General features: G+C 49.7%; 6 protein-coding genes across 6 annotated transcripts; 3 read left to right on the top strand and 3 right to left on the bottom strand.

Annotated features, from left to right (window-relative positions):
* Positions 1-352: 352 nt before the first annotated feature.
* Positions 353-2,159, top strand: Z518_00335 (uncharacterized protein; the record flags this gene model as incomplete). The annotated part of the gene is made up of 5 exons (XM_013420938.1): positions 353-481; positions 674-1,135; positions 1,204-1,338; positions 1,389-1,689; positions 1,744-2,159. 5 exons carry the CDS (start codon positions 353-355, stop codon positions 2,157-2,159), a joined length of 1,443 nt encoding a protein of 480 aa, XP_013276392.1.
* An 812-nt stretch (positions 2,160-2,971) lies between these two features.
* Z518_00334 (uncharacterized protein) lies at positions 2,972-4,092 on the top strand (the record flags this gene model as incomplete). The annotated part of the gene is made up of 2 exons (XM_013420937.1): positions 2,972-3,098; positions 3,173-4,092. 2 exons carry the CDS (start codon positions 2,972-2,974, stop codon positions 4,090-4,092), a joined length of 1,047 nt encoding a protein of 348 aa, XP_013276391.1.
* Positions 4,093-4,628: 536 nt separating this feature from the next.
* Positions 4,629-6,505, top strand: Z518_00333 (uncharacterized protein; the record flags this gene model as incomplete). The annotated part of the gene is made up of 5 exons (XM_013420936.1): positions 4,629-4,765; positions 4,832-4,893; positions 4,960-5,353; positions 5,410-5,469; positions 5,524-6,505. 5 exons carry the CDS (start codon positions 4,629-4,631, stop codon positions 6,503-6,505), a joined length of 1,635 nt encoding a protein of 544 aa, XP_013276390.1.
* An 867-nt stretch (positions 6,506-7,372) lies between these two features.
* Positions 7,373-8,064, bottom strand: Z518_00332 (uncharacterized protein; the record flags this gene model as incomplete). The annotated part of the gene is made up of 3 exons (XM_013420935.1): positions 7,373-7,506; positions 7,556-7,849; positions 7,920-8,064. The coding sequence occupies 3 exons, from the start codon at positions 8,062-8,064 to the stop codon at positions 7,373-7,375; spliced, it is 573 nt and encodes a 190-aa protein (XP_013276389.1).
* A 1,665-nt stretch (positions 8,065-9,729) lies between these two features.
* Positions 9,730-12,296, bottom strand: Z518_00331 (uncharacterized protein; the record flags this gene model as incomplete). The annotated part of the gene is made up of 3 exons (XM_013420934.1): positions 9,730-11,476; positions 11,529-12,100; positions 12,159-12,296. The coding sequence occupies 3 exons, from the start codon at positions 12,294-12,296 to the stop codon at positions 9,730-9,732; spliced, it is 2,457 nt and encodes an 818-aa protein (XP_013276388.1).
* A 3,410-nt stretch (positions 12,297-15,706) lies between these two features.
* On the bottom strand, positions 15,707-16,517 carry Z518_00330 (uncharacterized protein; the record flags this gene model as incomplete). The annotated part of the gene is made up of 2 exons (XM_013420933.1): positions 15,707-16,124; positions 16,207-16,517. 2 exons carry the CDS (start codon positions 16,515-16,517, stop codon positions 15,707-15,709), a joined length of 729 nt encoding a protein of 242 aa, XP_013276387.1.
* Between the last annotated feature and the right edge of the window lie 648 nt (positions 16,518-17,165).

Raw genomic sequence — 17,165 nt, 5'->3', positions numbered from 1 at the left:
GTACGGCGTTGCCAGGTAGACATCGAGAATTGCATAAATTTCTCAACCAATCAGAGAAGGTCATTTTCGGAGTCACGTGGTCTGTGCCGTGGTATGGAGAAGATGTGAATTCTGTTTCACAATTCTGCGTTCAATCTTATACGAGACTGGCACGGATCAATTCATTCGATTCCTGGTCGTGTTAGAATATCAAATAGCAATCTTCTCTGCAAATAGCAATCCTTGACGACGGGCTAAAGCTCCATTCCACTTCGGACTGAAGTGGCTCAGACCCTCGGCCGAATCCCTCTAACAACTCTGGGTAGGCTTTTCGAATATCACTGACCTCCGTCCATGCCAATATTCATAGAAAATGGTCAACCGTGGCATTTCTCGAGCTTGCGACACGTGCAGGAGGAGGCGCAAAAGGGTGAGAAATGGCCAGATATTATCCAATGTTACTCGCGCTTACCTGTCATGCCAGTGTGACGAGACCAGACCGGTGAGCGTTATCGGTGTCCTGTACCATCTTTATCATCTTCATCTGCGGCTTTCCCAGCGTACGAGCCAAACTGCTGTTGCTAATCTGGTACCGTGTTGAGTTGTTTCGCATGTCAATTGCGTTGGCCCGTGGCAAATTCCAGGTCTTGCTATTATGTTTCGGTACTTCAGCAACTAACCACCATGGCGACAGATATGTACCAGATGTCAAAAAGCAAATGTTACTTGTCTTGGCTATCGGAGTGAAAAAGAGCTTATCTTCAGACGCTCTTATAGCGGCCCAGTCTCAGTCACTGCTTTGCCCCCAGCAGGTCTGCCTCGAGAGTTTCGCCATTTTCAAATCGAAGAGTGCGCTCTTACCGCCTTCTTTCACAACTACGTTGTTCCCCCTGCAAACGATTTTCTTTCTCGTGGTTACCTTGCCGGTCTAGAATCTCTACTCGTGCTTGCCGGGCCCGAGGCCGAGATCTCCCAGGCTTGCAAAATGGTTGCTTTCGCGAGCCTTGGGAACAGACACAACATTCCAGCTCTCCTTTATAAATCAAGGTTGCTCTATGCAAACCTCCTACGCTCTTTCGCTACCACTGTTTCCATCGCAAAATCGACAAATGTGGTCGAGTCATTTCTCACAGCTGTATTGCTGGGTTTGTATGAGGTTGGTAGTCGCGTCCCCTCCCCATCCCAAGGCCTAGCTTTGCATTTGCAGCTAACTTGTCTAAACAGCTAATCACAGCCAATCTATCGAACCCTAGTAGCCACATTACTCACTCGAGGGGAGCCTCTGCAATTCTCCGCCAAACCCCATATCAAGCCGTCGATGCACTCCGGCTCAACGATCCCGCGAAGGTATCTCAGGACGTTTACTTCCATTCCTCGAGCTTACGAATGTCTTGGAGTAGGTCCAACAGTCAGACAGTTCCGGAATCATTTATGCTCCATTCTCCAATGGTTCAGTCCACGCGATAGATACTGTTCTTGTCGACTTGCACCCGCTCCTGCAGAAAACCAGAGCGTTGCTGTCCAATACGGTAACATTTCCGGAGGATGTCGGTCGTGTTTTGCAGGAGGCGATGCGCCTTGACAAGGAATACTCCAAGTGGCCGGCCAGCCAGCCGGATGAGTGGAGACCCTGGAGGGTCGAACCCTGCGAACAAGCCTCGGTGCGTTATCCCGAGTGGTGGCCGCGAAAGGCTGATTTTTACTTTGACCGTGAGTCCTGTTCACATCCCCCACTACTCGATCATGCTCACTTGTTGATAACAGTGTATGTGGCTGCGGCCTGGAACACCTACCGCAAAACTCGTTTGATGCTTCTTGACGTCATTATGCAATGTCTGAACCGACTTCAGGTTAAGGATGCGTACGGTCAGAAGCAGGCAGAAATTGCAGAACTTGCTGACGCCATCATGTCATCCATTCCGTTTCATGTGACCGATCAATTTCACAATCTCATGCAGCAACCGAATCACGTCACGGGCAAAGTATCTCCGGGGAAATCAGTCGGTGGCTTGCTTCTGATGCACCCTGTATACGTAGCCGCGAACCTGGACGTTGTGTCACCGCATTTACGAGCTCAGATGAGGAACTGTCTGGCGTGGATCGGCGAGCACATGGGTATTGGCCAAGCTACGGTGTTTTCCAAGGTCGGAGCTGGGTCTGCTGCGTACAAAGTGAATTAAGGCTGACAATGCAGAGTAGACTTCGCCTGTCTTTCCGGACGATTCCATTGTGCATGGCTATACCCTCCTTTGGGCAGGAATGCTTCTTCGGCCAGTACGACCTGGCCATTTCTGAGCGCTTCCTGTCCAATACTTTATTGCTACAAGACAGTGTCCTTATATCAAAATCCTTCGGCCTCGAAAAGGGGAGCACAATGTGAAGGGGGAACAGGAGTTATCTTGCATCTGACCAGATTATTGCTCCCGAGAGTTTCCAATGTGATTCGAATAATTGAAACAATCGCATTGTGGAATGCCTTGTCCTGGATGTGAATATGCCTGGTATCTCATTTATCCATCCACTTAAATGCATTGGGCGCAAGTCAAAGTACGACCTTATGTAAACATGACCAAGACCCACACGATCTTGTTCAGTTAGGTTTGCGCGTGTGGTCCAAATGTGGTAAGCGACAAGCCACACAAGCAGATGTAGGGAGAGGGGTATATCATCCTTCGACCAAGTTTCTCGCCAAACATGGACCTTTGGGAACAGTTCTGAATGTTGATGCGTTCGGACTCAATCTGCTTGTGGGAACCATGGATCCACCGTCCTGGCCCCGAATATCCCCAGCTCCAGCGTTGCGTACGATGGTACGTGGGACAAAAGGGTCAACGAATAATCTATAAAGAGGCTCGAGGCATCTATAGAGAGCATACCTGTTTCTTCCTCTACTTCTGTCACATCTTAGGTTACCAAATCCTGCGTCTGGATACAGAGACAGAGTACATCTCTCTTTCCTCTCTCTTACAAAGGCACACTTCGCCCTTCAGCTATGACGACGCAAACGGCCCTGGCGCTTACTGAAATTGGGAAACCCTTGACCAAGATAACCCTGCCAGGACCTGAGACAATAGAACCCCGGGAAAATGAAGTCTTGATCAAAGTGAAAGCCGCAGGCCGTCAGTTCCTCTATATCTCTCCATCAATCCTCATCCTTTTTTATTTTCCCCTCTAACGATCTAACACTTTACAGTTGCGCCCCTCGACCAAAAGTTCCGAGATCGAAACTTCTTCAATATAGCAAACAGACTCCCCGCCGTACTTGCAGGAGATCTCGTTGGCACCGTCGTGAAAATCGGCCCAGGTGTTTCTTTCCCTGTCGGCGCTCTGGTTTTCTCTCAGATGCTCTTGCATCTGCCCACCAGTGGTGGCTTACAAGAATACACTGTTATTAATGGGGAATACACGGCCATCGTTCCTCCAGGAGTATCTGCCCCAGAGGCAGCACTGTATCCCATCAATGCCGTCTGCGCTGCCATGGCACTGTTCTCATCCCATGGCTTTGGCTTTCCCTTCCCGGGGACCCCCGAATCCGCAAGCTTCGACTACGCGAGTCAAAAAATTGTAATCGTCGGAGGCGGTTCGAATATTGGACAACTAGCCATTCAATTCGCACGGGCCGCCGCCATCGGCACCATCATTGCCATTGCGGCGCCCTCCAACTCTGCCACTCTGGAAGAGTACGGTGCGACCCACATTATTTCCCGCCACGATTCAGACATTGAGGATCAAGTCCGTCGGATCGTCGGCGACGATTTGCTGTATGTCCATGACACGATCAACTTCGGTGACCATAGCCTCGCCGTGTCTCTTTTGTCCAACTCTCAGCGAGGAACCATTGCACACAATCTGCCGGGAAACGCGGACAAAGCTGTTTTAGCGCGAAAGAAGGCGGGTGTCGAGGACAAAATGATCGAAGCGTACTCCCATGCTATCCCCGAGTTTGGTCGTCTTTTCTGGAAGGAGTTCCCGGTCTGGTTGGAAAGCAGAAAGATTAAGCCCTTGAAATACAAGGTAATTCAGGGTTTGGATGCCGACAAGGTAAACGCCGCGCTTGACGAGTACAAAGCCGGAAAGGGTGGGGAGCGATATCACGTTAGTCTTGGGGTATGAAGATGATAAGTGCCTCTGATCTCGTCCAATCCCAGGTTGAGACTTTCCATTATACCTTAATCTAATCAGATGCATCGGCTCTTATCTCGGTGGTGTCCCTCGCGTCTCGAATCTTTCCGAACCAAGAGATCTCCGTGCATGAACGAATGACAAACCTATCGGGTACAGGTCGGATTGTACAATAGGTGGTGCTTGCATCCCTGAAAACCCCGATCCTCGTCCACGTACTCTCCAACTCTATCGAGTGGATACCTATATCGGCTATTGGCTTCCTTGATGCAATTTTGAACTGGGCGACTGCCTGTGGATAGATTACCAAAGATTTTTTGGAGCTGGGAGTTTTGGGCCCGTTTTGGTGTGCAGGAGTTCCCCACAAAGTACCCGTGGGGACAAAACACCCACGGGGAGATATCGGAAAGCGAGTCGTATTTCAGAATGTGTTCCGGCTGTTTATGTTCCATGCAAATATCATCGCCGGGCTTCTCATTTGTGCAGTGACGATTCTTGGTCTAGAACGCCACTAGAATTCTGCAAGCATGTCGAGAAGAAGTTCGAGAGATCAAGCTGAGCACAATGCAGCAGCACTGCTGCATGTGGACTTAGTACCTGGCACAGAGATCATGCAAGATGCCGGAGAAGTCCATTTTGTACATGGCCCCAAAAGCGGCGAAGTGTACGTCTGCATATCAGGGGTTGAACAAGGAATTCGGAATTGCAGCTGACGTTGAGACTATTGTAGATTGATCCCACACCCGTCAACGAGCTATGATGATCCTTTGAATTGGGCCTTGGTCTGGAAATGTGAGTCTCGACTTCTCTCGGTCACACCACAGCGTCTGGAAGCCTAACTCATCCATATACATACAGACATGGTCGCACTGGTCCAAGTTATCTACACCTGGGTCACTGTCGCTTCCGCCCTCTCAATGGCCCCAATGTTCCCACTGCTAGGCAAGGAATTCGGCCTAAATGAAACCCAACTTGGCATGCTTACGGGCAGTTGTGTCCTTGCCTTGGGATATGCCAACTTCGTGATTGTCCCTTACTCCAACATATTCGGCCGACGGATGACATGCATGCTCTTTGGCATATTTGTGATATTGACGTGTCTCTGGGAAGCCCTCGCCACTTCATATAGCAGCCTGATTGCTGCCAGGGTCCTCAACGGATTCGCTACTGCGACGAGTGAGAGCTTGATGGTTCAGGTCGTCGCAGATGTATTCTTCCTCCATGAAAGAGGGTTTTGGATGGGCATGTACTTGTGAGTTGATGTGTCGCCGACTGCGTACCCAGACGATCATGCTCACGTTCTTATAGTACTGCCTACTTTCTTGGTCTCTTCACCGGCCCAATCATCTCAGGCAATATTGCTGAACGGTAAGTGATATGGTGCCGGAACCAAGATGGAATTACGGAGCTGACCACTGACAGATGGGGATGGCGAAGTTTTTTCTGGCTTTCTCTTGCTTTGGCTGCGGTAATCTTGGTTCTTCTCATTGTGTGTTTCCCGGAAACCAAATTCGAGAGATCCACGCCCGCTGCCCCAGTTGCAGTTGCCCTTGACGCCGACACCACAAACCAGGAAAAGATATCAGCCAGTATTGGGCAGGAGGATTCGTCATCGCCGCTCGCCCCTGTGGGCAAAGGCCGACCGTCTCGATTGCAATTCAGGTTGTGGCAGAAACCAAGTGCCGATTGGAAGAGTTTCGTGGTCAGGGATGTCTTTTCTCCATTTCAAGTCTTCTTCTTTCCCATCATCTTCTGGGCTGGTCTCAACGTCGCGGGACCTGCCAATCTTCTCTTGCTCTGGAATTTAACGGAATCTAATGTCCTCGGAGCGCCTCCTTACCACTTTAGTGTTTCCGCCGTTGGTTACGCAAACTTTGCTTTCGTGGTCGGTGGGTTAGCCGGCCTCGCTACCGCCGGCCCTGCATCTGATTGGATTGCACATAAGCTCACCATTAGGAACGGCGGCGTTCGAGAACCTGAGATGCGTCTCCCAGCCCTCGCACCATATTTCATGACCAGTGTAGTAGGCATTGTGGTCGGGGCGGTCGCGATCCAAAGGCAATGGAGTTGGCCCATTCTTCTCATCATCGGCTACGGCTTCACAGGACTTTGCGTCACCAGTGTTCCAACAATTGCGATAGCCTACGCGGTTGACTGTTACAAACCAATTGCTGGTGAGATCATGGTCGTGGCGACCGTTCTCAAGAATACGTGTGGTTTCTCCATGAGTTACTGGGTTTTTGATCTAGAGGCAAGACAAGGATTCATCTCACCGGCTATGGTAGAGTTTGCATTGACAATTGGACCGATGTTGCTTGCGATTCCATTGTTCTTCTTTGGCAAATCGCTCAGGAGACTGACGAGGAACTCAAAGGTACACGGTCTAGAGCACCATAGCCTATAGCTTCCAGGTTCCGAGTTTGGAGATAGAAATATACCTATGACCCAGTCAGACGACAAAGTGTTGAGCTCTTGGATTTCTGGGCCTAGCCTCCATTACCACCTCGAGCCAATTTGGAGGACTATTCTTTCATTTTTTTTTTTTTTTTTTTTTTTTTCTTCATTCCCCCCCTCCTTTTCCTCTTCTATCTTGAAGGACCATGCTAGGAGCAAGAACAGTGGACATGGGGGTATATCGGATTTGTGGGACAGGCTTATAGGATGGACAGAGGAGGGTTACAGGCTGCCTTGCGACGTCCAGCCCGAAATACTCTGTAGATGCTGAGCTTCATGAGAAATACGAAACGAGGTTAGCGTGGAACGCCAGCTTTGCAGCTCCCGATCGTTATGCTGAATAATATTCAAAGCCCATCTCGTGTTTCGTCAGATAGCTGTCCCACATCGGTACTGCTCGTAGTGGTGAGATTCATGAAGAGTAAGGGCAAAGGAGAACGCGTTCATGTCGAGAAGGCTGAGGAGTGAGCAACTACGTGTCCAGCAACTCCACTCACATACTACAGTATAGGTAGTATTCTCGTTTTGCGCAGATGGTTCAGCTTCAACTCGAAGTCAGAATTTGACCAATAAGCGTTCGGGAGCGAAGAGCGCCATACACAGAAACAAATACAAGTATCAATAAAATTGACTAAGCTACGACTCTCACTACCACCATAGATACGTGTTCTCCCAGGAACCACGGCGCCAGAAGCCAGCTTGAGAATTGAATTAACTTTTGAGCTTGCTTGCAGAACTCAAGAATATTTTGGTGCTCACATACGCATACCTCATATCCCGAACAGAACAGAACCGCGCTCGCGCTTGTGTTTTTGTTTTACCAAACCAGTCCAGCAATGACCAACGCCAGGAATCCTACTCCGACAGCACCTACGTGGTGACCATTCGCCCCATTGTCACTGTCAGAGCTGCCCGTCGCAGAGGCACCTGCGCCTGTCTCGGAACTACCATCTACGCCAGCGTCAGCTCCTGTTCGAAGATGGATGAGATGAAAACTTACCAGTCGCCGAAGCAGACGCACCAGTTGTTGTCGCCGTGCTTCCACCAAATGAGGAGTCGCTGGTAGAAGACGCACCGCTGCCGCTGGCTGTGGCGGTGGGCGTGACGACCGTGGAGGACATGAAGTACGAGCTGACACACGAGGCTTGACAGCTGGCATATTCCTGTGTCTCGGACGCAGTGCCGTTCCCTTGTGGGCATTGGGCGGCGCATTCGGTCGTCGCATTGGCTTGCAAATCGCTTGGACATGGCACATCGACGCACGCAGCTTGACAGCAGACATCGGCGGAGCCACCTGTTCATTGTCCATTCTTAGTTTCGTTTACCCTATATTACTCCGAAATCTTTTGTGTCGTTCAACTCACATTGCTGCAGACATATTGCTTGCGGGCTGAGAGATGCGGTGGAAGAGGCAGAGGCCACACTAGTGCTGCCTGAGGCAGAAGTCGCACTTTGCGCAGCAACTAAGGCGACAAGGCCAAAAGTGGTGAGAGCGGTGAAGAAGCGCATCTTGGTATAATCGTATCGAACTTTTTTCGCGACGCGAAAATGGTGATATCGGAGGGGTTGTGGAGAGCTCGGGTCACCGTTGTTAGGGGGGAAAAATGGGGAACGAACGTAAATCGAGTTGTAAGTGACTTTGACTATGGCTATTGAAACGAATGTTATGGCAGACAATGCCAGCACAGAAAGTAGACCAGAAGTGGAAGCAGAAACGAGCTCGTGAAACAAGATCAATTCAGCAAGATCAGACTCGAGGCGCGACTGGGGGGAATTAAATATAACACCCAGGTGTGATCACCAATCTCCCCAGGATTTCTGGTTGGCAAGGTCAGTGTTTCGGGTGGCGGTCGACACGTTTTCCCATTGGTTATCCCTTGGTCAGTCTTGTTGCTGGCAACCATGATTTATCCCTGTTCGCCGAGGCGAAATTGTCGCTTGTGTTCCCAATTAAACTCTAGTTTCTTGGTTATGTGCCCAAGACCCGAACTGACGGTGGCGCTGATTTGATAGTCGCTGAACCCACTGAAACATGGGGCTGAGAAGTTTGGAGACTGGCGGAAGGGAAAACCTTGATGTGGACTTTTGGTTCGTGGCGATTGCTGCATGTTTCACGCGTAAAGTGGTTATTTTTATTTTTAATATTTTTTTCCTAGAGTATTCGTGGACGGGAATCATACGTCTCGCCCGATGCCGGTGCACAATGTGTAGGATGTCCGTTGACAGCGTCGAGTCTCCACGTCAATTAGACGCATTCATGCGGGTATTATGGACCCATATCCTACCAGAGGAGGCCCAACTTGGGATTTTCTCCCATTGGGTGAAGTCTATTCGATAAGGTTGAAGCGTCATTGCAACGTGCAAGGAGAACTTCGGATCAGGCCTAGTCCACGCAATTTTCGGGAAATAGGGGGTCGAGGCCGTGGCTGAAAATCAACGGTTCTATGACGTAAAGGTCGTCCACGAGGCTGGATGCGCTGAGGTTTTATAATACGCCGAACTTCTGGGCAACCGCTTCCCTTTCGCAAGTTCTTCTTCGCTCTTACTCCTACTATTTGTACGTGTCAAAAAGGAGCCAGGGATCTCTATTCGCACTCGATAAATAGAGTCATCGCATTGTACTAACATACATCCCTACACGTAATACGGTCTGCGCAGAAGTACATCAGCAGCAAGATATTCACGAGAGCAACACCTTCGATTCTCCGTCAAAAGGTGTAGCTAAACATTCAGCCTAGCATACACAGAAATACTGCATTAAGGTACGGTTATATAGAATGGAAAAGAAAAGTCCTGTCGACCAACCCATGGGACCCGATTGTCCGATAGCTTCGTACCATCCCCATCATTGCAGACAAATCGCCTTAGTCTGGTAGACAAAGTGTCAGGACTCATATATGCGGATAGACAGGATATCAGATGATATATGTATTTCCCTCCCTTTTTGCCGTCATGAATGCTCTAAATGAATATATGCCAACCAATGCTATCGCTTTCTGCAGGGGGTAGTGGGAATGCAAAGGCAGTTTTATAGGGGAAGATGCCTCGAGAAAATGAAAAATCTCCAAAAAAAAACAGATCCTAGACGTACAGATCTCTGAAATATGCAGATAATGGTCGTAACATTTTCCCGCTCACCCTTTCCCCTGGGTTTGACCCAAACCAGACAGTCTCTTAGACGAACAGACCGACAACTGCAACGACCATGCAGACTGCTACGCTCAGCACGGCGCCAGGAAGTTCATCTTGAGCCGCGCCACCCGTGAATGGGGTGATGCTGACGGGAGATACTGAGGATGAAGATAGGGCGGGAGGAGCAAGCCAGCCGCTGTTGCCAAGTCCCGTAGAAGCTGGTGCCACAGATGTGAGGGAGATGGTCAAGATATTTGATGAGCCTGCAGGATGCACAAGGCCGGAGGCCGAAGAACCCTCAACTGGTGCAATGGAAGTTTCTGCTGGTTTGGTGACGGTGGCCAAGGTGAAAGTTGGGACTGGGTGACTATAGTCAGAGGGTTGAGCGGATGCTACTATAGGAGCGGAAGGCTTGACGGGCACGACAGTCTGCGTCTCAACGGCCGTCACGGTTGGTACCGGGATCGTCAAGGTGACGGTGCTCACCGTCTCAGCGCACACAGAGCAGACAGTCACGGCGGTAGTGAATCCGCGTGGGCAACCGTTGGGTTCAGTGGGCCAGACGAATGGTGCTGTCGTCGATGCCGGGGCCACTGGGACGGTGGTTGTCAATGTGAAGGGCCGAGTGGTAAATCCAGTGGGGCAGATATCGATATATGAAGTGACCCAAACAGTCGTGGTATAGTCGGAAACGGAAGCACTCGTGGTTGAAGTTGTGGTGGCAGGCCAGTCTTCCCAGCTCAATGTGGTCGTAGTCGTAGCGGAAGAGAAAGTCGGATCGACAACGGGGAATGGGGAGCTCGTTGTGGACGAGGTTGTCCAGTCGGCCCAATCATACCTGCTAGTTGAAAGGGTCACAGAGGATGTCGTTGATGACGAGGCTGTGGTATCGCCAGTAGGACCAACAGGGTAACTGTAAGAGCCAGTATACGCGCTTGTAGTAGTTTCTACCATGGAGGTACTGCTGCTCGAGCTGCTTGACGAGGTTGTTGAACCGATAGGGCCTCCTTCATGGCTATAAGATGACGTAGTCGTGCTTAAGCTGCGAGACGAAGTGGCGCTACCAGTTGGGCCAACGGGATGACCGTAGGAAGTCGTGGTAGAGCTGGAGACAGAGCTGGAGGTAGTGCTACCGATGGGGCCAACCTCGAGGCTGTAGGAAGATGTTGTGGTGGTCTCAAAGGTCGTGCTTGAGGTAGTAGCGACAAGAGATTCTGAAGCTGTGCTTGAAGTCGTGATCACTGAGGATCCTGAAGTAGTGGTGGAAGTCTCGTGCGGATGCTGATATGTTGTGGTGGTAGTGCTAGTCGGACTGAGGGGAGTGGTTGATGTGGTCGTGGTGACAGGAGCTCCAGTGGTGGTTGTAGTTGTCAAAGCTGAAGTTGTGGTGGTTGATGTGGTGGCCGACGTAGTAGTAGTGAGAACCGGAGCACAAGGCAACTGGCCGAAGAGATCCTTGATGTTTGCGGCATAGCTCTTGTCATTGATCTGGTTGTTCTCCGAAAAAGTTGCTTCCCACAACATTACCCCTCCAAAGATTGACTGATAGTCGTTGCCACAAGCATAGGCTTCAATCAATGATTTGGCCTCATCAAGGTTTAGGTAGTCGGAAGAATGAGCGGCATCCGGGGAGGCAGGAAGACCAAGGAACATCTTGACGCCCGGGTTTTTGGAGTTTTGTTGAAGCCAACTAGCCCAGCCGTACGTAATGTCAGTGTTGGTATTCAGCGTGCCAGAGTTAAACAGTGATCGAGCGGAACATTGATTGGTGTTGTAGTACTGTACAAACCTGATATTTGTCAGCCGGATATACCAATAAGGCGAGTGGAATGGTAACATACACATAGTCAAATGGAGCGTTTGCAATGGCATCTCCCAAGTGAGAGTCGGGAACAACGCACTGGGGTGCGGACGAGATGTAGTAAGTCTTTGGCTGGCCGACGAACTTTGCTCTCAACTCATTGACCAAATCGGCGTATCCGAAATTGCTGCCGGACTCGATGTCCAAATCGAAACCGTCGACAATGACATCGGTACCGAAAGGTCGAGGAAATTGAATCAAGTCTGGATCTTGAAGAGGGCCGAAGGAACCCCACAAGAAATCAGCGAACGCCTTGGCTGAATCGGTAGAAGCAATGAAATTTCCTGGCGATGCGCCTCCGATCGATGCGAAAATCTTTTTGCCCATTTGTTGACATTTCGGAATGTCCTCCGCGATTTGATAACAAGTCTTGAACATTTGAGTTTGTGTGCCATCCGGAGCGACCCAATAATCACCACCACATGCGTTGGCGTAGTTTGTTCCCGGGCCATTTTCCTGGTCGGGGAAGACATTGACAAAGCCGATCGGGATAATGTCCATTGTTGTATCCTGGCAGAAATCGGCCAACCGTTGTTGATTGTAGCCATTCCCCTATACGCTACTATCAGTCCTCTATGCACCAAGGTCATCCAAAATATCTCTTTCTTACCCAGTAGACGGCAAGACTTGGTGAGGAGATGCCTCGCTTTGTAGTAATAGATCGAGTTTCAAGGATCGGGGAAGCAGTTGTTGACGAAATGAATGTGGCTACGGCCAGCAAGCTAGCGGTCAATTCGTACGAATGCATAGTTTAAATGACTTTGGCAAGAAACGAAGGAGAGAAATCAGAACAAATACGACAAAAAAAGGAGTGACTGGGATACAAGAGATCCCGTAAAAGAAAGACTGGACGCAAGCAAAAGCCTGTTACGTAAAGGTAAGGACCGTGAGTAAAGAAAGCGTAGACAGGAAAAAGAAGGAGGAGAGGAGAATGCACAAGTCAGAAAGAGGCCATATGAATGAAGTCTTCGCAGGAAGCACGGTTCCTTCCGACAGGATGGAACAGTGACACCATGTTCTCCACCCACAATCTGGAACACCTTAACCCTTGGATCCAATACAGGACCTCAGCTGACGGGTGAACCACGGCAAAGGACAATCCCTTCGTCTATGGATTCATCTTGCTGGTGGTCGAGGGAATTTGCCTGTCATCAAAGAGACAAGGTTGCATTCCGTGAAGTTGAATCAGTCTCATTAGGAGATGGATGATGATGTGCAGGATTTGGAGGGTTTCGCCAGGGCCGAAAAGCCTAGCCGTTGAGGTAGGGGAAGGAGACGAGGGGCGTAGAACTTGAGACGGCGGGCGCATGTGGTAGCCCTTTGACAATTTTGTTATCGCATAGTGTTCTCTTTCGAGTTTGCTTCAGCTAGGCGTTTGGTGATATCGAGGTCAATCTCCGGACCACGCTGTGGAAAAGGAAATGGGTCTCGGGTGGGGCTGGCGACGGCAAATAGAGGAAGCTTATTCGTCTGCAACTTGAAATTTCCCGATATGTATTAGCATGTTTCCCTTTTAGGACTAAGCCGATCCGTTCAGGGGTCAGCTTGGACACTTTGGTGTTCGCTCGACTCCCCTGGCGACGCTTTTTTCCCTCAACTCGGACCACTAGCCCAGTCGCAACCTTCACCATCCCCCAGACTCGGGACGCCGGAAGATCCGTGACTGCAGCCCTTCCTGCCTCCGTCCTCAGCCACGCATGCAAATGGAAGTTTTACCAGAAGCCCTTGACTTATATGTTGAGTTCAACTTCTGAACGGCTGGGAGTGCCGTCGAATCCATGCGTGAAACCGCATGGCATGCCAACCTTCGCTTGTACTTCGGGCTGGAAATTGAGGATGACAGAGGCTCAGACAAATCCAAATTTATTGCCGCTTTAGAAATCTTCGGGCCTGGAGCTCAGAGGAAAAAACTTGCGTACTCAGTATTTCCTAGGTCACAGAGCCTTCTGCAAGCCCGCTCTAGATTTGGCTAGATGAGATTAGGCTTGTTAATCTAGAATAATTGAGTCATTTGCGTTTTGTGTAATATCCAGCCGAGCTGCCCCATTTTCATCCAACACTACTGTTACGTTGATTCGACCTCTGGAACGCGAATGTTGACTCCAAAAGACTGCTACTGTCGCCACGAGGGATAATTTCTTGAGGGCTGGAGATAAGAACACTGTGTGGTTGATGTGTAAGGCTCAAACCAGGGGAGACAGCCTTGCTTACATGACAAAGGTGCGTTGAAAGCCTGCCAATATGTCAGGACGATGATCTGCCTCTCCCAAATACGTACTAGATTCTCCACCAATGATCGACTCATTCGCGCCTTGTGTTTTTGTTTATGTGGATCCGACGATCATGACGATCACATTCGCAATCTTCCCAGCTCTTTCCGAGGATCCGAACTGAGTATCCTACTAATTGCGTTTTAAGGCGCCAACTTGCCCTTACTGACTGATTACCTTCTCCCTGCTTATTTAAACGTTCTTCTAATTGAGAGTCACGTATGGAAATTTCGAGCCGGTTATGATGCTTTCGAATTCCTGGCCAACGTTCCCATTGACAAAGTCTAGGAATGCATGCAGGACCTCGATTCTCATATGGCCACTCCGCGTCCACGCACCCCTTTTTAGGATTATTCTGGTTTCATGCAGAACCAAAGGATGCGAATTATGCGTGATTATTGGCCGGGCAGTCATTACTCTCATGACAAATTTCTAAGATGTTCTCTAATCAGTGAGAATCTGAGGACGTAGGAAAGAAACCAAGTCTGCACAATTGGCTATTGTTTGCCGGAGTTCTCCATATCATCCATTTGACACATTCGCGGAGTGGGAGAGTCTGGTGATGACCACGCCTTTCGTCAATGACTCTGGGAAGGGCAAGAAGTGCAAGATTTCACTCTGTTGAAGTCCCCGTGGCTCTGGCGGGAGGAGACAGGGAGCGTGAAAGCATGTGGCGAATTAGGGACCATTTAGAGAGGTGCAGCGAAATTCTGCAAAGGTGTATCTCTTAATTCTTCCGGGGTGAATGACCGAACAACATAATCGAACCAGACGAGATATAACCAAGCAGAGTCAGCAGTTCTATCGGATTCTGCCGTGCAAATCAAGCCCCTGCAGCATTTCTTCGCAGAGGAAGCGAATTGGTTATTGGATATTGAGAAATTCGCTATTCTTGTTTCCATGAAGACGTTCCGATCCTGAAGTTATAGCTTGCATGTGTGAAGGGCGTACCGTGGTCGTCCAGAAAGGTTGCCCCTTCGCCGCCGTGAAACTCCGGATATCTCCAGAAACAAAGTAGTCAGGTTCGTTCTATCTGGGAGAGCCTAGGAACGAGCTGTGTAAGCTTTGACCATTCACGCTCGATTTTAAGAAAATGAAACGAGCAACAAACATAAAAATCTACAGTACCCCTGCGGACATACAAGGAGCCACTCTAGTTCTACGGGCCCTCGAATCTGTTATGGCCGAATGATGTGTGCTCTTTGAGCCTTGTTGATGAGAATCAGTACTGTGTACCGGCAGCAGTGCTAGTATGTTTTGGCGGAGCTGCGAACGGAGACTCGCTTTGAGCTGATATCGTGAATGTTTCAATATGTGACGAAGTGCAGCTGCGCAGAGAGTGTTGGAAATTGTGTTATCATAGTGTGCGTTGCAAGATCAAGGGTTTAGTGCGTTGATATCGCTGACTTGCTTTAGCTCTCCATCCCGGCTTCGCCCAATAGTGTTTCTAAGAGATTGGGGCGTTAAGTTCTGCAGTCAATGACTGTCACCAGCTGAAATCATAGTCTTTGGGCCAATGCTACTACTTGGGTGACTGTAGTCTCAGAAGCGGAAAGCCAGCCTCCTGAGCAAGAAAAATGTCTCTCAGGGGCCAGTTGAGGACGGAAAGAGGCGAAGGTAGGAAAAGGAACCAATATAAGACGACGGCCCGATTGTAAAGCAAGCACTCAAGGCAATAAGCGACCGACAAGGTGTCCCATGCAGAGGCTTTTCCTGTAGTGGCAACCAGGAATGGGCGATGACCAAGGGAAGCGCATGTATCTCACAGCCAAAATTCCCAATGACCGAGGACTCCGTTGTTTGGAGTCAATAGTACGGTGCTGAGCTGATGGCCAGCTTCCTGATACCTGGAGCACCTTAGTAAAGGGGTTTGAGGCACGCTCAAGTGTCACTGATATGCCGATTCTAGGAACAGACGAAAGAACAAATCGGCATTCCAGTTGCATTCAAATAGACACACATTTATTGTTGTCTCGGCTGATGACTGTGTCGGCTGGGATGGTTGACACATCAACATCCAGAAGGAGGTCTGCGATGCTTTATCTAACCGACACGTCGACGCCAACGTCCCATCCTCTAGACCCAGGCATCGATCGAGTCGGCGCAAAATGATCGCAACAACTTCGTGGGAATGCCGCAAGAAGTTCGCACAGTCTTCTCGTCGTGCCTCTAGCAATGGTGGATGCCCTCGTACTGGATGGGCGAAATTCTCCACGATGCCCAGAGTTTCATCCTGGCCTATAGTGTATAACCTAATGGCGTCCATGCTGCCGTCGTCCACTTTCAGTTGACCCACCCCTTTGTAACTATGATGTATAGCGGCGAGTGAGGGCGCACGAAGAGAGGGCGGATAAATAGAGGCCAAAGCTGGGAGAACAGTTCACCTACCCCAGCAGATTCTTCGGTGGCTGATAAGCATATCTTTCCAAAACTTCATCGCCCAGGGCGAAGAGCTCGGTACTGAGGTCAAACATCGTTTCCGCATCCTTGAGTAGCGTCTCGCCCTCTCTTGAGCCCTCCAGCTCCAACAGGAAGAACCCATACAGCTGGCATGCTTTGAACAAGGTTTCGCTGACAGGGCGCTCCTTGAGCCTCCGAGATTCTTCGATTAGTTCTGGTAGTGAGATTGTGGGAATATCCGCTACGGGAACTTCGTCAGGAAACGGGGGAATTTTGTCAAAGAATCTTGAAGTAGGCATTTTCGACGTTCTGCCACTATTTCCTCGGTCGGATGGACAGTAGGAGTGTTTTCGACCTGGATTGGTGACCTTGGCGGCCTTATACCTATCCCATCTTCCCCAAGGGTGAAATAAGGCGTTCGAAAGGATTTGCTTCGAGTAAGCGGGTGTACAGTGAGATCGGACGCCCTACCATTCATATTTCACACCTATCGGCTTCGTCGTCGCGGCCTCATTAGCTGATATCAAAGTATCTCTAACATAGAGTTACGCAAAACTGGCCAGGTCCAGTTAAGGCCTCCAGTGGCAAACACTTCCGAAGTCGGTCGATTCTATTTGAGCCCGAGAGCAGAGGTGTTTGTCATCAAAAAAGAGCCGATATGTTGACGCTTTCTAGATAGTAGTTGCTCGTAACAGGCATGTGATTTGTTGCCTCTAATTGATGTACCGAGACATGGGACGCTCCTCCATCACGGCCCAATCCGGCTCTTTCACGTTACTGAAGACTGCTTATGATATCTGCAGATCTTGTAAGCTTTGGGGCCCTGCTCACACTGACAAGCAGAAGGATCAGGCTCAATGGTGAAAGTCTGCGTATTCCGCTGGAATGAAACAACCAAATAGAGAATGGGCCCAAGTGGAGAAAAAAAGCACCGACAGGAAGAAATT

Source organism: Rhinocladiella mackenziei (genome assembly GCF_000835555.1).
Source record: "Rhinocladiella mackenziei CBS 650.93 unplaced genomic scaffold supercont1.1, whole genome shotgun sequence".
Taxonomy (NCBI): Eukaryota; Fungi; Ascomycota; class Eurotiomycetes; order Chaetothyriales; family Herpotrichiellaceae; genus Rhinocladiella; species Rhinocladiella mackenziei.
The sequence above is the reverse complement of the archived record's forward strand: the minus strand, read 5'-3'. Positions and strand labels throughout refer to the sequence as shown.